The sequence below is a fragment of the Schistocerca cancellata genome, chromosome 1 (assembly GCF_023864275.1).
Source record: "Schistocerca cancellata isolate TAMUIC-IGC-003103 chromosome 1, iqSchCanc2.1, whole genome shotgun sequence".
Taxonomy (NCBI): Eukaryota; Metazoa; Arthropoda; class Insecta; order Orthoptera; family Acrididae; genus Schistocerca; species Schistocerca cancellata.
In genome coordinates, this window is record NC_064626.1 from 905,100,089 (window position 1) to 905,121,861 (window position 21,773).

General features: G+C 43.1%; 1 protein-coding gene across 2 annotated transcripts in view; it reads right to left on the reverse strand.

The window, feature by feature from the left end:
- LOC126190952 (uncharacterized) overlaps positions 1–21,773 on the reverse strand; it is a 349,144-nt gene that overhangs the window by 17,659 nt on the left and 309,712 nt on the right. For both annotated transcript variants that reach the window (XM_049931608.1, XM_049931616.1), the window contains exons 6-7: positions 11,203–11,555; positions 7,744–7,907 (exon numbers count right to left, since the gene is read on the reverse strand). In XM_049931608.1, the coding sequence (XP_049787565.1) occupies positions 7,744–7,907; positions 11,203–11,555 (517 nt within the window). The remainder of the gene's footprint in view (positions 1–7,743; positions 7,908–11,202; positions 11,556–21,773) is intronic.

A 21,773-nucleotide genomic window follows, 5' to 3' on the forward strand; every position in this document is an offset into this window, starting at 1 on the left:
CCACCATCGCCTCTTTCATTTACAATTCTTTTGGTTGTAGAATACTTTACCGTATAAGAATGTTGAAAAGAGCAATGGTCACACCAGAATGAGTCGCCTATTTACAGTCACTTAAAATTTTTCTGAGCAATCTTTCAAGTAAAGTCACTTAACTAATTCTGTATCAATGGTCCAAAGAGTAATATCCAAAATCATTAAATAAGTTGAAGGATAGAATTTTGTTAACCCAAGTTGCATAAACTGTCTTGGTAGTAATTACCAAGCCAACTCACAGAAATTGAGAGAGTATTTGCTTTGTAGAATCATCTAGAATGATCAGAAATAGTAATATTCAGAATTAAGTTTAAATTCAACTCAAGCCATTTCACTTTGAAACGAGCCAGAAATTGATTTATTCTTTTGCTTCTTCAGAGCTGGCCACCGTAGTCATAAGTATTTTCAGGAGGATTCGACGGTAAGTCTGCTGCTCTCGTCGTGCTGATAGGATTATCCACTGCTGCTAGCAGTGGTGATTGGATACATAAGCTCACTACCAAGTTAAGTGGGTCAGGTAGGCAGTGTTACCGTGTGAACTGCAGGGCACTGTAGGCCGTGGATCGAACCCGTTCAATCATCACAGCTCTTAGGGAAATAGTCCGGTTAGGAGTGTACTAATCATTAGGTAAATACTGGCGAGTAATGGTCAAAAATGTATACGCAAGTGAATTTAGCAAGGTCCACGTAGCACCTAGTTAATGTGGTGCAATGGCGAGGGTAGGAGTGGAGTAAAAGTGAGCTGAGCTTGTGGCAGCTGTGCTGTATTCAAATATTAACAACGTGAATTCACTACTACCTCTTACCATTAGGACTGAGCTATTTACAGTTAAAATATATAGCAGTAAGCGCAGAGGCGTGACAGCTACAAGTCCGTATTGGTTTTATACATACGGAATTAGGAAGCGGGTCATTCCGTCAGTGGAGGGGGTTAAAACAACCGAGTCAGTTGAGAACATACCCCATTTACTGATGGAAAGATTCGGCGGTTCGGTCGCAACTGGTCAACATCGGAGCCAGCGTCTTGCTGCCTCAATAACCTCACCATCATCTGCCTACTATTTCCCGCCGATTGCATCCTTCATTGGGCCGAACAGACGGAAATCGAGAGGTTGCTCGTTAAGGTCTTCTGTTAGGCGACTAGGAACCCAGCGGGCGCACACCTTCGAGTACCCCAACTGCTGTACGAGTCGAATTGAGCAGCGAGGTGGTTGGTTGTGATCCGTAGATCACCTCGAGTAAGAGTGTCCGCACGTTCCAACATTTAGGAGTCACAGCTGTGTGCGTCTGGCCGGCACGCGGGCGAGCGGACAGGTTTGCGCGATCTTGTCGCGATGATGACAGACACCTCGCCCAACTTCCCACGTTTTTCTTCACTTCCAGGTCTCCGTAGACGTTCACCAAGTGCCTTCGAATACATGCGATGATCTGATTTTCCGCTAGAAGAAACTCAATGACGACTCTCTGCTTGGAAGTCAGAAGTACTTTTGAAGGCTGTGTATAGGGCCGCCATCTATCGGAACTTCATGAAACCATATAGGCTGACGCGGGGTTGTACCAAATACCGCAATTTTTCAACTGCAATTGGCCGAGAAGAAACGTGTTTTATTACTTACTGAATGCCCCTCGTGTTATTTGATTATGCCAAAGCCTTTGCCGAGGTGGTTACACCGGTTCCCGGCAGATTATCCAAGTAAAGCGCCGTCAGCTAGCACTTTGATGGGTGGCCATCAGAGTTTTCCATACATAATAGATAAGTGGGGGTGCACCCGGCCCTTGTTATTGAGAAGTAGCGGCTGTGGGTCACGAAACTGCCAACGGGAGAGAGGTGTCCTGAACCCACGCCCTTTCATATCAACATACGATAACGCCTTTGGGCTGAGGGTAACACGGTGGTCGGAAACATTTGGTGCCTCCGAGGCCTGTTCGAAAAGAGTTATCTGATTATTTGAGTTGTGGTCTGTGAGTTTATGTAACTGACGCAAATATTCTTAAAAAATTTAAATTAGCTTTGTAACGTTCGTTATGATTACACAGGGGCAGCGCCGATAGGGAACCGATAGAAGACGTTACGCACATTTTGTATAACACTGTCTTGTATGACGGACAACCGCAACCTTAAGTACACATCGTGAATAATAATCGCTTAGCTGCTCTTGTAAATAATTTATTTAGCGACCGGTTTTGAAATCTAGAAGCCACATCATCAGATTAAATATGGTGAATCGTGACAAAGTTGCAACGTGGACGGGACCGAACATTTCCTGACTAAGAATCCGCTAATTGCGTCATTTATTCATAGACAAAGACTCTCCGGTCCCGTCCATGTTACAAGCTTAATGTCATAATTCACCATGTTCAACCGTATGTCGTGGCTTCTAGGTTACGAAACCGGTCGTTAAATAAATTACCTAGAAGAGTAGCAAAGCGGTTATTATTCATTTTGAATAGTTTGTCGAGGCTCTGCTGTGTGACAGAATGCGCGCGGCTCTTCGATGTTTGACACGTAGTTGCGTGGACGCGCGTGTTGCATGCAGAGTCAAAAGTTAGGTTCATGTGAAGCCAAATTCGTAAGTACGAGACAACGGCCGTGACACTTCTAGGCAGATGTATAAGACGCCAGTAATATCAAGATCCTGCCCCATAACTGGTAGTCGATAATGAAAGTGTGATCGTCATGAAAGGAGTGGAAGAAGCGTTATCACAGAAGTTGACGCAGGCCTCTCAACGTCTCAGACGAACTGTGAGACTGTTCGCATTTATTCAAATTGGAAATACTGTGAGGCGCACACAGTCACTTAGAGTGAGCCTCTCTCTAATAGTTGTGATGCGTTAAAACTGTAGCTCTGATCTCATCACTCTCCTACATTATTGTTACAGTCACTTGTACCTTTCCTTGTAACACAAACTGAGTGTCGTCGTGTTATCAATGACATAAAATACTGAAAAGATCAGTACTGTCAGTCTTATTTTCTTCTTAATTGAAATTGATCAGTAATGACGTTTCAGTGAGTTAGCTATAATGTTCCATAATAATCAAAGGCAATGTTCATAATAAAGATTTTACTGAATTAACAATAAAGTAAAAATTAATAGAAGTAATACTGACAAATCAAGATTCTAACGACAGTAATATAAATTCTCCATGTTTTATTTGATGGGATCTATCGCAGTGGTATTTTATGTTGGTTTGGGCTTAAGTTAATTGTTTTTAATTCATTGAAATGACTTCTTAATTATTTAAGATTGACAATTTCGATGAGCTTCATTTGTAAAACCCTTGAGTTCTGTGCCTATGAGTAAAGCGTTACTGCGAAACTACTTATTACTTCCGTAACAGCGTTTCTCGCCAGTCAAACATTTCAATAATGATAGTTTGCTTACCATTCCTAATAATTAATTTTGATTTCATTAACAATTTAAAATAATTGCTAACAATTTGCCATCTTCTATTGGCACACGCGTACTTTAAGAAATACGTAATTATTGCTGTTCCGACTATCGATTAGGTGACAAACAGATAAATACCTGACACAGCTGATGACAAGGTATTCGCATTCAGTGAACTAATTTCGAGATATTATCCAACTGAACTCTCAGCCGTTCTATTCCTCAAACCCATTCATTTGATTTTGCTGCAGGTTTTTCCGAATTTAGTGGTACCCCTTGTTTCGTTTCGTATTCACTGTGTGTTATTACAGTGTTTTACATACACTACTCAAGTAAGCAGGGTAGAGAAAGTTATTTGTGAAAATACCTTGTTGTACATTTTCCCCATTCATCAGTTATTCACTTCGGAAATTATTGCCCTGAAATTTTCGCGTGATCACTGTAAATTTTTGCATAGCCTATTACAAACGTGGGGGGGGGGGGGGGGGGAGGTTACGTCACTACTCTGGCAAGTCGCTTTCTCACTTCCGCTGTCTCGTGACGCTCCTATGCGTCAGCCGACAGGATATTCTTGACTCATTCCAATGGAAAAGAAAACTAAGTTTCACAGCTCTAATCACAATCATGTCGCTAGAGACCAGTCAGTCTAATTATACATAGACACAACAAGAACCATCCCAGAACTCGCCTAATGGTGCATGAGCAAATTCTGGGAAATTAAACCTGCATGGCCAGGCGGGGTTTTGAGCCAGCTCCTCCGAAAGGTAGGAAGAAACAATGATGAAGGTTTAACAGTCCATCTACGATGAGGTCATTAGAACGGGCTGAAGGGTGAAAATTTGAATGGCCACACTATATGAACAGTTTCCCGTGCCCGAACGATTCCGTCACCACCCTGGTTGTTCCCGACAGCTCTTAGCGGTCTGAAGATGCCACTACATGCTGCAGCTTAGGACTGAAACATGTGGACAAATTGAAACTTTCATTCGCGAGCAGTTATTTCGTCCAACTCAAAGTTACATTTTGTCGGTACTTCGTTCCAACATTCTACGCTGCTTCTGCCTTTCTCGCATACCGTACTCGACTAGCACACTTGTGAGAACACACACTGGAAAGTGATTTGAGTCCACGCCAGAACTAATCTTTCTATTTGTAGCGGAGTGAACGCTGAAATAAAATTTCATGCGAAATTACTAGGGTGTCACAAGTCGGGCTCTGTTTCTACAAGGAATGCAGCTGGACCGTTATGGAGTCTGGAAGAGATTGAAGCTTTACTAATGAAGCCGCAAGGCATCGACTAACAATAGTATTCTATACGACTGAGCGAGGAAGGAAAGGTTCTGAGAAACAATGAATCAAAAATAGTTGTCTCATCCAAGAAATCGTAAATCTGGATAACCCATAGCAGACTTCAATTACGTAAATAAGTCCATCGTCCACATTCGAGCCTCGATACCAGCACGCTATTTTAATCCATTGGGAGATTTATCATCAGAGTGCACATCAGTCACGAATTCGATCACGAATATTTCGGCAGAAAACTGCAGTTTACTCGTATTACCTAACATATTTAATAAGTCGTGTTTCTTAGCAGGACCAACGGAAACTGTATGTAACAGTTTACTCCTATAACTGAAGTTAAGTTTCTGCAAGCCTAATCTCGAATCTGATACACTAACATTATCTATATCTGCAATGAGACACTTATTTCCCGCCACTGAAGTATTTATAGATCACCTTCACGGTGTAGAATGTTAATTAAGAGAATTGAGTGCAGCTTACGTTTTCCAAGGTGAGCAAGAGACACCGAGTAAAGGCATCGACCAGACAGACTTAGAGATGCTAACTGAAGCTGCATTTGGGATTAGACTTAGTTATGTTTAAAGTTATGACAATGAGGCAGAATGACATTTTTAAACGTCAACTTATTTTTCCTCCGACTAGTAATTTACATTACACATATTTAGATTAAGATTTTAGTTTGAATTATTTTTCTGTAGATTCAGACATTTGTTGTATGACAGTGATCTTTTAGAATATTCATTGAGACAGTGGAAACATTTCATGCTGGTACAACACCAGCTACAATCTCAGAAAGTAAAGCACTTAAAAGCTCTGAACACCACTCAAAGAAAGTGGCTCTAAGCATTATGGAACTACTTAAACCTAACTAACGTAAGGACATCACACACATGTATGCCCGAGGGAGGATTCGAACCTGCGACCGTAGCAGCAGCGCGGTTCCGGACTGAAGCGCCTAGAACCGCTCAGCCACAGCGGCCGGCAACTCAAAGTAAAGGAAATAGATTATTAACAGATTAATGACTTTGCTCACTATAGTAACTGAAATACTCGGTCCAGTTAGATTAATGTGATAATGTTCGACGCCAAAGTCAACTATCAGACGGCAGCTGGAAGAACTAACAGTGGAGGGTACGTTAAGTGTGTTGCTGGGGCGCGGAAAACAGTGCAGTCATTGTCGTAATGCGGAAACGGAGCGATTTGTCTGGCGTCCGAAACTGCATGACATTGACTTTCGGACCAATGGTGGAAGCAGTTTTATGCTGCATCCGACAGACAGCCGTTTGCGTGTGCGTCGTGAAACATCTGAAAGGTAATACCCTGCAACAATAGTCTGAAGGGTCCAGAGCGGAGGGAGAAATGTTATGGTCTGAGTTATATTTTCGTGGCATTCCCTTGGTGATATCGTCATTCTGGAAGGCACGACGGATCAACACAAGTACCGGTATGCATCTAGCCCTGAGGGCCATTGTACTCCAACAAATGCGATTTGTTTTTCCTCGACACAATGGCACCTACCAGCGGGGCAATGCAAAGTGTCACACAGCTCGTACTGTATATGATGGTTCGAAGAGCACCAGCACGATATACTGTACTGCCCTAGTTACCCAACTCACCGGATATAAACCAATCGAGAATCTGTGGGACCACCTCGATCGGACTGTTTGCGTCGTAGATTCTCAACCGAGAAACCTAGCGCATCAGACCACAGCAATGGAGTTGGCATGGCTCCAAATACCTGTCGGCACCTTCCTTCCAGCATTTCTCGCAATGCAAAAGATGGTTTTTCAGGCTTTTGGCCGGTGATGACAATGTGAATGTACAGTGTATTTTAAGGGCGTGTGGGTAGCGTTACATGAAGTGCATTGTAATGGTACGATTTCATACTATCGATAATTATCGAGAGAATGCAGTTCGTGTATTATTTCTACAGGCAAGTATATTGAATTTGCTGGAGTCATAACGAGGGTGAAGTAAGAGGGGATCTACACGGCTTTCCGGACTGGGTAGGAGCGCGTGGTCCCCGGCACTAATCCGCCCGGCGGACTTATGTCGAGGTCCAGTGAGGCGGACAGTCTGTGGATGGTTTTTAGGCGGTTTTCCATCTGCCTCGGCGAATGCAGGCTGGTTCCCCTTATTCCGCCTAGGCTACACTACGTCGGCGATTGCTGAGCAAATAAGTTTTCCACATACGCGGGGTGGGGGGTTCGTCCACCGGGGGCCGAACCGAACAACAACACTGAAAGAGTGGTTCGATGTGGGGCGGCGGAGGGGTGGACTGTGGGAGTCGCCGTGGGGTTGTGGACTACTGCGGCTGCGGCGGGGACGGAGCCTCGCCGTCGTTTCTAGGTCCCCGGTTAACACACAATACAATAGAACACAACACAACACAACACGGGATCTAAGAGCATACACAAAGAACAGCGCTATTGTCATAACATCGCGTGTGGAGCTGGAGGGAAAAATTTGACAACCTGTAGACATTAGAAGGACGACGCCAAGTACCAGGGGAAAATATACTTAAAATTTGAAGAGCTACATGTCACTAAGAGTGTAGGAATGAATTTTAGTCCCCTACAATCTTCAGTCGCATAGACAGAAAAAGATCGAATAAATTACACCTAGTGGTTGTTGCAATGGTACGACACACAAGTTTTTAAGTTAGGAACGATAGCGGTTCAAATACTCATCCAGATTTAGGTTTGGCGTTGTTTCCCTAAATCTCCTTCTTACAGAGACGACCGATTTCCTTCCCCATCTGAGCTTATGTTCTATATGTGGTAACTAGGACATCGTCGACGAGACTTTTCACTCCCATCTTCCTTACAACCAATTACAGCTAAAACAGTGAGGTGTTAGAAGTCATTATGAACGCTCCTCCGGTAAATTAAATAGAGAATACCGTTGAACATAAAGTCCACTGGCTTATCGAAAGATAAGAGTGCCAAGAGTGTGCCTCCTGGCAGTACTCGCGTACGAGAGACTGAAGCGTGTGATGCTGGGAGTGTAGAGACTCACCGAGCACGAAGATGACGCAGAGCAGCGCCAGCAGCTCGATGTTCTTGAGGACGGTGAGCACGTCGGTGACGACGTTCTTGGCGGGCGTCTTGAACTCCAGGCTGATGGTGAGGATGAGCAGCCCGCTGGCGATCTTCAGCGCCGCGTACAGGTAGAAGGCGGGCCTGCCGATCACAAACACCGTCACTGGAGTTGCGAAACTTACGTAGACCGCGGCAGTTTTCCTAGAAGCCTTGGTCAGTTTAAGATCGTACACGAGTTACCTGACCATTAGGCACATTACACACCTATCGGGCTTTACCTCGTACCGATCGCTTTGTTCACGTACGTGAACTGTGTCTTACTAGATTTCTCTAGAAACCAGACGCAATGAACCGTCTGGAAACAGTGAGGATATATGAAGGGTCCGTATAAGGGAACATTTTCGTTCTGCGCAGTTATCCTCCTTTGTTATTTAGGCGCTGATGACCACGCTGTCTAGCGCCCGAAAACCGAAAACCGCAAACCACACACACACACACACACACACACACACACACACACACACACACACACACACATACACCTTTGTTATTTAAAAATAAACACTATTTATAGCAAAATAAAAAATATTTTATTCGAAAATTGTTGATTTGCAAGGTGTAACAGAGGATGACGATGTAAAAATATAAAGAATACAAATTTATCATACAGCGCTAGAAAACGATATTTTCTCGGATAAAAAAGTCCAATATCGCTTCAACACCTCGTCGAGCTTGTACAAAGCATGTTTCTGTTGTTCACAAACAATTTTCGCATTTATCGGTAATAACAGGAAACGGTTTCCTTTAATCATGATGAACGTTCTATTGAGTAAAAAGTAACAATAATAGTTACACACTTTTTTTTATATTTGTACATGTAAACTCTACTTGCGTCAGTAGTTAAGCCTCTGTTACATAAAAGTGCAGAAATTACACAACAATTTTTTATTACTTATAAAATGCAGTTTATATTCTGTAAGCATAAAGCACACAATGGTCTAAGACTGAATGATGGCTGTTCGAATTACGTGCAAAATAAGAAACCAAAAACAAACAATAAAAGAAATAGAGGTCTTTGGCTCGAAGTTCCTCTCTTACACATTCATTTAAGTTTCTTTCCCTTCCAATGCTATCAATACTACCGGTAAACTTACCATTTACTGCGGCATTTATGTATTATACTAAAGACACCAAACCGTAGTTTTCGTAAAGTGCAACTCTGTTACACGCCCTGCACTCTTATCTGTGCTTACGGGAAAGTAAAACTGGAATTGCAACTATAAAATATCCGTGCCTTACAAAAATCAGTTTGCTATATTTATTTATAACAGCAGGAAACTCAACAAATTTTTATTTTTCGTTTATGGCGTGAAGAGTAGGATGTTTACCCGAATTTACGGAACAGTAATTACACTATTATTTTCTTATAGGTGGTGCATGTGCACAACAGATCAACTTCTATCTTATTTCACACTATAGCAATAAATACTTAAATGTAACAAATACTGCTCTCAGTCGATGTGCTTTTTAAGCGTGTCAGAAAAATCGTGGTTTAAACTTCTGCGAGTCAGTTGAATGCTATACGAGAACACCAGGCGTTGATAAGTGCAAGTAGCTAAGGCGACCGACTACAAGACCGCCCCTAGTGGATTCAAGTCGATTTTCCTTCTCTTTTGTTCTTACTTATCACGAAACATGTCTATCGCTACACTCCATCAATTTTCTTTACACAGGAATAAAAACAAACATAGTAATTTAGGAGCGAGGAACAATAGATGTATAACAGGAATCGCGATGAAACTTTTTTTAATCAATACACTACATTCATTCACGTACTGCAGTACAGCTACACCAGACTACATCTGCTTCGAGCAGCACTGCTTATAATATTTGTATCGCTTTTCGTGCATCGGTAGAAAGCTGCTCCGCCCCATATTCTTGGAAATGGACTGGTGATTCATTTTTTTCTTTCTTACCTGCTGTTTTGTATCTCGCTTTCTTTCGATACTAGACGTGATCAAGTTGTTAGTTTTTAGTTTATAATCTATCAGGACGCTTGTTCCTTAGCCGTACATTTTTAACGCGTCTTTCAAGGGCTTTTGAAGAAGTGCATGGATATTTGATGGAAGATGACAAATATATATACAGTCTAAGAAAAAGGAAAGCGACGCACCACGAAGCAATTATCCGAAGGGGACGGAAATTTGTAAATATGATGTACACGTACAGACAAACTAATGATGACAGTTTCAGAAAAATCGGATAATTTATGCAAGACCTTCACAAATGGAGCAAGTCAGTAACGAGTTGGTCCAGCTCTGGCCCTTATGCAAGCCGTTATTCGCCTTGACGCTGATTGATGGAGATCGGCGAACTCTCGATCTCGATTAAGGACCCATAATGGTCCCCACAATGGTCCAGACGTTCTCAATTGGGGAGAGATACGATCATCTTGCTGGCTAAAGTAGGGTTTGGCAAGCACGAATATGAATGTAGAAACTCTCGCCGTGTTGGGGATTGGCATTATTTTGCTGGAATGTAAGCTCAGCATGGCTTGCCATGAAGGGCGCTGTGGATGACAACCAAAGGGGCCCTGGTATGATGAGAAACGGGACCCCAGATCACCACTCCTAGCTGTTGGGCCAATGGCAGGCGAAAGTCAGAATGGTATTCCACAGCTGTTGGTTTGTTGGTTGGTTGTGGGGGGAGGGAGACCAGACAGCGAGGTCATCGGTCTCATCGGATTAGGGAAGGAAGGGGAAGGAAGTCGGCCGTGCGCTTTCAAAGGAACCATCCCGAGATTTGCCTGGAGTGATGTAGGGAAATCACGGAAAACCTAAATCAGGATGGCCGGACGCGGCATTGAACCTTCGTCTTCCCGAATGCGGGTCTAGTGTGCTAGCCACTGCGCTACCTCGCTCGGTCTTCAGACACGTCTTCGGCCTGGACTCTCATTGAATGGAGTAGAACTGTCTTCGGTGATGAATGACGCTTCGAATTCAGGTCCGATGACCATCGAAGACGTGTCTGGGACGTCCCGGACAGCAGTGGGACACGAACCTGAAGTTAGCCAATCAAGCCGTTGCGCGCGCAAATTCAAGCGGATTCGATCCTTACTATTGTCCCATGTCTAATTTTTGTACCGCTCTCTTGATCGGTTTTAGGAAACCAACGAAGACTATGATTGGCGACAACGTCTCTGGCGAGCCACTTGAATTTGAGCGTGCACCCGCCTGATTGGCTAATCTCAATCCCAATTAAGGCGGAGACGGCGCAACACATCGAATTTTTTCATCAACACCCTTACAAGCTTACACACACACACACACACACACACACACACACACACACACACACACACACACACACACAAAAGAGAGAGAGAGAGAGAGAGAGAGAGAGAGAGAGAGAGAGAGAGAGAGAGAGAGAGACTCACCTGAAGTCTGTGTAGGGCTTGCCCTTGCTGAAGTAGTCAATGAGCGCCCCAGAGAGCGGCGAGCTGATCATGCCGCCGATGGTAGCGTAGATGCGCTGCAGGCCGTAGTCAGCCTTCTGCTCGCGCAGGATGGCTATGACGGCGCCCTCGAACATGGCGAAGGCGGTGCCGCCGATGATGCCGATGAAAACGCGGATGCTGAGGTAGAGCCAGAAGGTGAGCCTGACGTCCAGCTCGCGCTTCTCGAGGCGCTCGCGGCAGGCCAGAGTGCGGTTCACAGTGGCCAGGCAGCGCGCGGAGCAGTTGGCCAGCCGCGCACCCCACGGCAGCGTCACCGACACGCCGCCCTCCAGCTGCCGGTCACGCGACACGGTCCGTGTCAGTAAGACAACCACATCCTCAACATTTTTATGAAATGGCAGTGAAGAAAGAAAGGAAAGGGATGGGATGGGGTGAGTGGAATCGTGGCGTACAGCCGCACAGGACATTGTGGTGATGCTAACTCAGATTCACCGCTTCTCATCAGCGGTTGGCTTAACCGCTTCGGCCATCCGGACACGGTCTCTGACCGTGTAACTTCGAACTTATTTCACGCTGGAATGTGCGTTAACCAACCACTCGCAAATTATTGATTACCGTAGGATTTCGGGCGATATTAGTGGATCCGCACTGAATCACAGCTCAAATATTTTCATTTCTGTAAGATCGCGACAACTCCTCTACGTTCGTTTCAGTGTGGATGCGTTATATCGTCCGAACTCCTACGGGAATCAGTAATTTGAAAGTAGGGGGGTTAAAGGACGAGCGACGCTGCATTGCAGCTTGAGGTAAGTTGGAAGTTAGTGGGTCAGAGAGAACCGCTCTTGAGAAGCGGTAATCTGGGTCCGAGTCCCGGTCCGCCACAAATTTTGAACTGTCACCACTGCATTAACAGCGCCCTGTGTCGCTGAAAGTCACAGTTTCCCACGCATCCCTTTCCGCTGTTTGTCTGTGCAATATTTCATATAAATGTATGCATCAGCTGCATCATCACGAGTGTTGTCTCTTCTGTCGGAGATGTTTAATTGTACGGACACCACTCAAATACAGACATTCTCGATAGCACCCAAGGAGCAAGTGAGGGAAGCGTTGGGGAGACATTGTTGCAAGTCTACATGCGCAAACGACCATCCAGGAGTAGTCAGCCGCGCTGGTGGAGGAATGGGACGCCCTACCAGAACTCCCTACCAACCTTAAGGGCAGTACGGAACCACCCTGCAGAACATGCATTGCCGTCACTGATGATTATGGGCTATTATGAGCCATATACTGTCTTTTGTAATGTCCAGGGGACCATAATAATTCGCCGTGTTGTTCTTAAGGCTCCTTCTCCTGACGAAGGTTGGCGGTCCACTTACCAGTTCTGGACGTGACGTTGCCGCGTGGAAAGGCATTTTCTGATGTCCAATGTAGCATCTCCGAATGTCTTCGTGTCACGAGTGCCTTCATCTTCCAACAGACCTTTTCCCTTATAATAAATCATCATTGAAGAGAAAATGTATCTTTCGCAGTCACTTCAGTGTAGTTTGATGAGCGTTTGGCGTCATTGGCCGGGAGGCCCCTCGCGGGGCAGGTCCGGCCGCCTTGGCGCAGGTCTTATTACATTCGGCGCCACATTGGGCGACCTGCACGCCGGATGGGGATGAAATGATGATGAACACAACACAACACCCAGTCCCTGAGCGGAGAAAATCTCCGACCCAGCCGGGAATCGATCCCGGGCCCGGAGGACGGCAATCCGTCACGCTGACCACTCAGCTACTGGGGCGGACACTTCAGTGTAGTGAATGTCTTCGAATAAAAGGGTCATTTCTGTTCCTCTCATTAAGTTGTTCTATCAGTCACGTTCTGTACTATACAGCAACAGTCCTTTCTATGTATGCGCCAAGTCTTATTGAGCTATGCTACTTGGAAGTAACAGCATGTTAAAGTTAGTTTGATCCTTAAGTTTCGTACACCAGCGCATAGAACAAGCAGGAAGAAATCGACATTTTCTTATTAAAAGATTACTGGTGAACATATTGAGCTCGTCACATAGCGTAATTAGAAAAACGCTAAAACAGTGGTACGAACTGAGGCTATCACGTGAAGGCATTATCAAGCAAGATATATGGAAGACAGATTTGACGGAAAGTTTCTGGGGAAACGCAGTGTGTATGCAAAGGTAGCAGCATACAAGATGCGAATCCCTTGAAAGTAATAGTATTGTTCCAGCGTTTGGCGTCTATAGTATATCAAATTAGCATGGCAACAGAGATCCATCTAATTCAGACAGACGCTTTAAAGATTTTAATATATCAGGATAGAAAATACAAAACTGTAGGAAAAATGATAGGGGAATTTAAACTATAGTCGCTGGAAGGAGGTCTATGCAGTTCTCGGGAAACCCTGTTGCGATTATTTAGAGCGCTTGTATTCGACGAAGACCATTATGCCGCCACCAACGTTTAATTCGTATAAAGGTGACGAGAGGAGGATGATACAGACTAGGATACGAACATTGGCATATAGATACTCATTTTTCCTTTCGGGAAGTGGAATAGGAAAGAATAACAACAAAAACAACAAAATCGTCCAGGCAAGTTCAGTGGCTTGTGGTCGTATACGTACATTTAGATACCATGAAACCTGCACAGATACAATGCAGCTGTTTGAAGAACGGTATCATCTACCTACATTATAGAAGAGACCAGAATTTTCTGTGGAAAATTGAAGTCTAATGATATTACCTGCTAAGAGACTACAAGGCGCAGGTTGTAATTCTTAATCTGCAGTTCTTTCGTTGAACACTTATTGCGCCTTTCTTTCACAAACTGTGAGTGTTGCTTCTCAAAGGTAGGTACGTGACTGATGACTGCAGGTCTAGTGTAATTAATAATGGTGAAGGTCAAAAGAGAAGGAATCCCGGCACCGACACGTGTCCAACTCCAGTCTACAGGAGAAACGTGGAATCCTGGAGCTTTCCATCCCCAGCCGATGGGTGGGTAACCGAGAGATCATATTCTCTCACGTTAGCGTTCCGCAGTTTTGCGTTGGTACTAGGGTAATGGACTGCAGTCTGAAGATTACTAACTTTACGTCATCTTCCCCCCTCTTTCCGATCAAATACAGTCGATGAGATATTCAATTGTATTAAAGTATTGCCGCTATAGTGTTTCGAGTCTCTATTGGGCAAACAGATACAATACCTTACAAAGACCTGAAAGGGGGTTTGGTGTAGCAAACCCGAAACAATGCCAACTAAAACAGACGTTGCGCACAAGTTAGTAGAACGCTAAGTAAAGCTGTTAACGGATCAGTGCAACGGTATTTCATTATTCATGGTCAACTGCAAGTTTTACACACTTGCTCCATTTGGACAGTGAACTAGTCTGTATAATAATATTACAGAAATCTCTGAAGTACGATGTTGGATGTAGCTCTGCGACATACGACTTCCACCTACCGTACATGAAGTATTAGGAAATGATACATTAATTTCCCCAAAATCTTTCAGGAAACATGGGATCTGAATGTTAAGTTAAATCATAAAGCATTCCTTTTGGAGTGGTTTGTTCGTCATGCCTGGATTCCTGAGTGTGTATGAGTATTGCCTTTAATGGCAACGCTTCGGATTCAAATCCCTGTCCAACATACAGCTGTAATATGTTACGAAGCAAGTTTCGTGTCGTTCATGAGAACAATAGTTCTGTTCATTGCTATACACTTCTCTCTTGTACATATGACATCATACTCATTACCTATTACTCTGTAGGAATCAGCATGGGTTTCGAAAAAGACGATCGTCTGAAACCCAGGTCGCACTATTCGTCCACGAGACTCAGAGGGCCATAGACATGGGTTCCCAGGTAGATGCCGCGTTTCTTGACTTCCGCAAGGCGTTTGATACAGTTCCCCATAGCCGTTCAATGAACAAAGTAAGAGCATATGAACTATCAGACCAATTGTGTGATTTGATTGAAGAGGTCCTAGATAACAGAACGCGGCATGTCATTCTCAACGGAGAGAGATCATCCAAAGTACGAGTGATTTCAGGTGTGCCGCAGGGGAGTGTCGTAGGACCGTTGCTATTCACAATATACATAAATGACCTTGTAGACGACATCGGAAGTTCAATGAGGCTTTTTGCGGATGATGCTGTGGAATATCGAGAGGTTATAACAATGGAAAATTGTACTGAAATGCAGGAGGATCTGCAGCAAATTGACGCATGGTGCAAGGAATAGCAATTGAATCTCAATGTAGACAAGTGTAAAGTGTTGCGAATACATAGAAAGATCCCTTATCATTTAGCTACCATATAGCAGGTCAGCAACTGGAAGCAGTTAATTCCATAAATTATCTGGGAGTAGGCATTAGGAGTTATTTAAAATGGAATGATCATATAAAGTTGATCGTTGGTAAAGCAGATGCCAGACAGATTCATTGGAAGAATCCTAAGGAAATGCAATTCGAAAACAAAGGAAGTGGGTTACCGTACACTTGTTCGCCCACTGCTTGAATACTGCTCACCAGTGTGGGATCCGTACCAGATAGGGTTGATAGAAGAGAGAGAGAAGATCCAACGGAGAGCAGCGCGCTTCGTTACAGAATCATTTAGTAATCGCGAAAGCGTTACGGAGATGATAGATAAATTCCAATGGAAGACTCTGCAGGAGAGACGCTCAGTAGCTCGGTACGGGCTTTTGTTGAAGTTTCGAGAACATACCTTCAACGAGGAGTCAATCAGTATATTGCTCCCTCATACTTATATATCGCGAAGAGACCATGAGGATAAAATCAGAGAGATTAGAGCCCACACAGAGGCATACCGACAATCCTCCTTTCCACGAACAATACGAGACTAGAATAGAAGGTACCCTCCGTCACACACCGTCAGGTGGCTTGCGGAGTATCGATGTAGATGTAGATATTACACCACTGTTGCTTTTACCATTTAGTCACGTAAGAAACCGCAAAGATTCCATTATCCAAAACATCTAGTGTAGTTTCTAACGGTATAAACTTCGTAGAAACTAATTTCATTGTGTTTCCACTGGATTATTACCTCGTGCGCAGTATTTTAATAGATACATTAACACAGTGCAGAGTTGTGGGCAATGCTTGCCCTAATAACGCGTACTACTCACAACATTTATGTTACTAATACTTCCAGGTTTAGTAACTGTTCTGACAAGCTACCATTTTTTGCATTCGGAGTTACAGAAACATTTTGCCTGGGCATACGCTACACGTATTGATGATAATATCGTAACAAGGAGAACCAGGTATAAGACTACAACAAATTATATAAGGATTTCAAGGTGCCCCGTTTTCATTGTCGTTGCTCCTCCCTCTAGGGTAAGTTCATTAGAGCAGGAAAAATAAGAACAGAGGGGAGATATTTCTTTTTGGAGCACATAATACGGAGCCGGCATACCGACCGGCCTCGGCAGATCCTGTGCTGGCTGGTCGGGACACGCCCACCGCTCTACCGGCTCTCACGCCAACCTTGAGCTTCTTGTTGCTTTGGCAGCACTGTTTCAAGTGAACCAACGAATTGTAAAGTGCAGAGAGCCTAGTAATTCACTTCATAATTTTAGGTACTCGACATTTTCTCCACTGAAAATTCATTCATGCGTAGCCCAGACTTACAGAGAGCATCAAGAGAGAAAGCAGAAATTGCAAAATTAAGCTAACGTGAAACCTTGCGACACCGAAAGAGTCAAGTTCAAATCCTTACTGCCGACTGTGCAATTTGTAGCAAGACTGATGCAAATGAACTGATAACTGTATCGCAATTTCCCCAACTTGGAGTTATCTGTTCAAATTCTACTTTACAATTAATTCCGTATTTTTTAAATGTGAAAATAAATTTAGTATTGAAAGGTCTTTGTTGGATTCCTTTCATGTTAATTTCTTAAATCTGTTGTCATTTACGGCATAAATTCCTCTTCTAAATTTACTGTGGTGTTTCTGACTATCTGGGAGGAGACTGAGCAGTGAAACGTTTTACTTTTACACATAAACAAGAACGATCTCTTACACTACTACACTTTAAAACACAGTTTATATGTAATTCATGTCACACAGTCTCATACGGAACCTACATCCGCTTTCTTTTATATACTGTATATGATAAGATACTGTCATCCCCCTTCCCTTCTGTGTGAGAGGATGAATAAGCAAATGTATTTCTAGTTGCATGCTTGACGGTAGCAGACAAGCCTGTCTGCTAGAGAACGGTAGGACCAACGTCAGAACAGGTAGCTACGCTTTCGAAAAGCAAAGAGGTTTCTATCCTTAGTATGGTCCTGTCCTTCCCTTGTCATGTTGGTATAGGAAGCTGCCCCTCTGCCCACTTCCGTTTGTATTTGTGAGCCACCCTCAGGAAGGGACCACGGCAGTCGGTCTGCGGCGAGCGTCTGAAGTGGTAAGATCTCAGGCTAAGCGCGTGTCTGCTAAGTCTGTAGGACAATGGATTTCTTAAGTTCAGCCTAACTGAAAATTTAATCACCTTCATTTCAGGTTTAGCTCTAAAATCTCTAATGTTATCTTAAATTGCAACGCAGTGTAATTCGATTGTGAAGTTCAGAATATCTTCCGGTAGTTGCCTTGTCACTACTTTGTGAGTAAAGTGGAACCACGTGTTTATCAGTAACTCTAACTAAGATCATCAATCTTAAATGCGAATGTGCGTGAGATTATAACGTCTCGTCTTGACAATATTTTTGAATATAGCAACTTTTCTTTATGTTCAAACCATGTGGGGTGTACTTTGTGAGACCAGTACCACGTGCTTATACAATTGTTTGACCCATCAGGTTAATAGTAAGACGATAGTTACCAGTTCGAGGTTTTTCTTTTGTAAATTGCGTTTTGATGTAATTTATTTTAATTATCAAAATTATTGTGGAGTTACACTCACTGTGTAAACTAAGTTGACTACATGAAGCTTGTGGTGTAAGCATCAATGTAGCCCTCAGCTATTCTTTTCGGGAAGAGTTCACAGAGGGTTAGTATGAATTTAGTACACCAGTGTGTGGTAATTTTATGACAGACAGGATTGGGCTACAAACGTAACTTCTTTGGGTGCAAATTGAAAGGGTTGGTTGTGGTTAATTTCCTCTTGGGTATGTCTCAATATTCTTCGTGTGTTATGTTATGAATGCAGTGTTGTATGCAGTCTCCCAATCTTGGCTTCCTATTTGATGTGTTCCGAAAGATTACAAACCCATATTTTCACACTCCTAAATAAGGCACCAGTTTAGTTATGAATCAAGTCTGATATGCTGAAATTTTAACGGAACAATGATCAAATTTAAAATAAATGTCCATTATAAACCGTTTTATTTCTTTTTATTTAAATTGTCTTTATATATATATATATATATATATATATATATCTCACCGGTTGTCGTAAGATGAGTACTAAAAGATTATAATTAATGTTACTCTGGTTGGGAATTTGGTAAGCTAGACTGGATACCTGGTGAAACAGTTGCGCAGTAATGCAAGCTTAACTTCCTCAGATAGCTCACAGCTTTTAACCCACTTTTATGGTCTTGAATATCAGCACCGCTTTCAGAACAAATTAATGCAACAACATAACAGTATCCCTAACCATTTATTTTGGGACATGCTTCTGTGAACCAAGCCAGAAGGAAACACTTTCAGATATTATCCTGAATAAAAGAACAGAACAATAATTGCACTATGGCTGACGGGATCCAGTCACATACTGTATGAAACTGTTTTTCTGTTGTCGGTTGCACATTGCATCTTACTTCCGAGCAACCCAAGCACTGCAATATCTCATTTATCCGCCAACACCCGGAAAGCGAATTTAAGTTAGAATGTGTGCCTTGTGATATATATATATCATCAGCCAATTCAATCATTAAATGATGTGGCCTCTTCGAGTCGTGGACTCAGGTAGGCTTTCAGCAGTCTTCTCCAAGTGGGACGGTCTTGGGAAGTTCTGTGCCAGGTGTTATCAGCGATCTTCTAGATGTCTTTGTCCCATCTGTCTGGTGATCTTCCTCTAGGCCTCCGGTGCTCTCTCTGACTCCACTCCAGTACTAACTTCGTCCATCTGTTGTCTTTTCTTCTTGCGACGTGGATAGCCCACTGCCATTTCAAGGAACCTACTGTCTCTAAGACTGCATTAACCTTCGTCACAGACCGGATGTCATCTGCCCTTTTCCTATGATTTCTTGTATAGCCCAGCATTGATCTCTCCATAGCTCTCTGTGCTGTCCTAAGTTTCCCTTTTGTAAATGAGTTCAATGTCCATGTCTCGCAGCCATACGTCATCACAGGAAGAATGCATTGGTCAAATACTGCTTTCTTCAGATTTACTGGAATTTTTGATCTGAATACTGTTGAATTCTTCCCAAATGCTTGCCAGCCAAGCTTGATGCGTCAATAGATTTCTGGCCTTATGTCCCCCTTCATATTTATAATCTGGCCAAGGTAGACATATTCACTGACCTCTTCTAGCAGACTGTCCTTGACTTTCACATCTCCAGCTGGGACCCATTTGTTGGACATTACTTTTGTTTTGGAAAGGTTCACGTTCAAGCCAACCAGCTGACATTCCGATGCAAGATCTGTAACTAAGTTTTGGAGCTCTGTGAAGTCTTTGACCTGTAAGACAATATCATCAGCAAATCTCAAGTTGGTAAGCCTTCTTCCATTAATTCTAATTCCCTTACCTTCCCAGCTCAGCTTTCACATAGCCGTTTCCAATACAGCAGAGGACAGTTTTGGGGAGATGGGATCGCCTTGCTTGACACCGACCATGATGCGGAATTCTTGAGTTGATTCGCCGATGTTAACGTAAGCTGAAGAATTCTCGTAGATTTTCCTGAGCACTTCAATGTATGCTGCTCCCACTCCTTGCTCACTCAAAGCTTGGAGGACAGCTACATGGCCAACGGAGTCAAATGCCTTTTCAAAGTCAACAAAGGCAATGCAGAGAGCAGTTGGTATTCATTCGCTCTGCTTACCACTTCACTTTATAGAGGAAGTGGTTGTCCATATTCGCAACTGGAAAACGTTTCATGTGGTCCACATTTAATCTCTCATTACATAATCACCATAGAATACGGTCCTTCACATTACAGGAGGTGCATTTGTTACACCTGGTGTTGCGGTCTACAATACTGAAAACATCAATTGATAATTTTTTTTCCATGGTATCACTGAATCGATCTTGGGAAAAGATTCATCGACAAATATGCAGAATCAGCACTATTTTTGTCGGGCATTTCACCGAAGGAAATGCAGCAGTAAAGCGTACACATAATTTAATACACTAGTGACGGCTTTAGTATCTTAATAAACGCCGTAATTTGTCAACAGAGAACTATGAATATTTTTCTTATTGACTTCCTCGGTTTCTTTTAGCTGCCTAACTGCATGAATCACAATGTGCAAACTGGGGTCTTTTGTCTCACATCTATTAGCAAGAGTACGTGCAGGATAGTGTGAGAGCACTTGTGAATAACAGAACTCTAATTCAGATGATCTCTACATGGCAAATAACCATAATCCCTTCATTTGTACGTTCAGAGAATATTTCCGGACATTCGGCTTGCAAGGATAGACACGCCATATCATTCCGAACGAAACTAGCTGCCATCCAACGGCTAGGGCAGCCATTCTAATTAGGCCGGCACTCGAATCCGTGTGAGCTGTTATTTTTATCTATCTATCTATCTATCTATCTATCTATCAATCAATCATTAGTATTTAAATTCAAAGCATGACTGAAAACTTTATACGAGCGGTCAATCTTTCTCCAATTGTTGTTTTCAGAAACAGAGCGGAGATTCAGCTACAGCTTAACATCACTCTCTTACCCCGAGCCTCCTTGAACAGTCCCTAATGACGGATCACCAGTGACCAACAGCAAGGAGAGGAGGAGGACAACAACCCGAACAGTCTTTCTAAAACTCTCTACATATCTACTTTACTCATAAATATTTCGAGGTATCGTGAATATTTTGTCACTGAATGTAGGAAATCATCTAAAGAGCATGCTAAGGTTCTAAGGACCATAGTTGGAATGTTACTAATCGTTTGCTGTGGAGGAACTGGAAAATAAGATGAGGGTGATGGGCAAGCTGACGACATATTTAGCAGGGGTTAATGATATAAAATGGAAATAGGGCAAAAGCTTGCCAGACAACTGTCGTGTGCAACAAAATCCGTGTATTGTGTATCAGGTGTTCACACCGCTATGAATAAGAAAGTGGGTAACGCGCCTTGAGTTACTACTAGCATCGCTAATGCACAATTGTTCTCAGGTCTGGAATGAAGCCAACGATAGTCACAACCTATTGACTTCCATGCCTCTGTCACAAGCCGATGGCTAAATACAATACTAAGGACAGCATTTGTCAGAATATTTATTGAGGTATAAGAACCCTGATTGTCTTGGATGTGAAGAGAAATGCGTTCAGAATTATTTCAGAACATTCTATGAAAGAACTAAATGGGAGAGCAGAGAACTAATTAATTTGCTGTACGTTGTAATTTTAATAGAC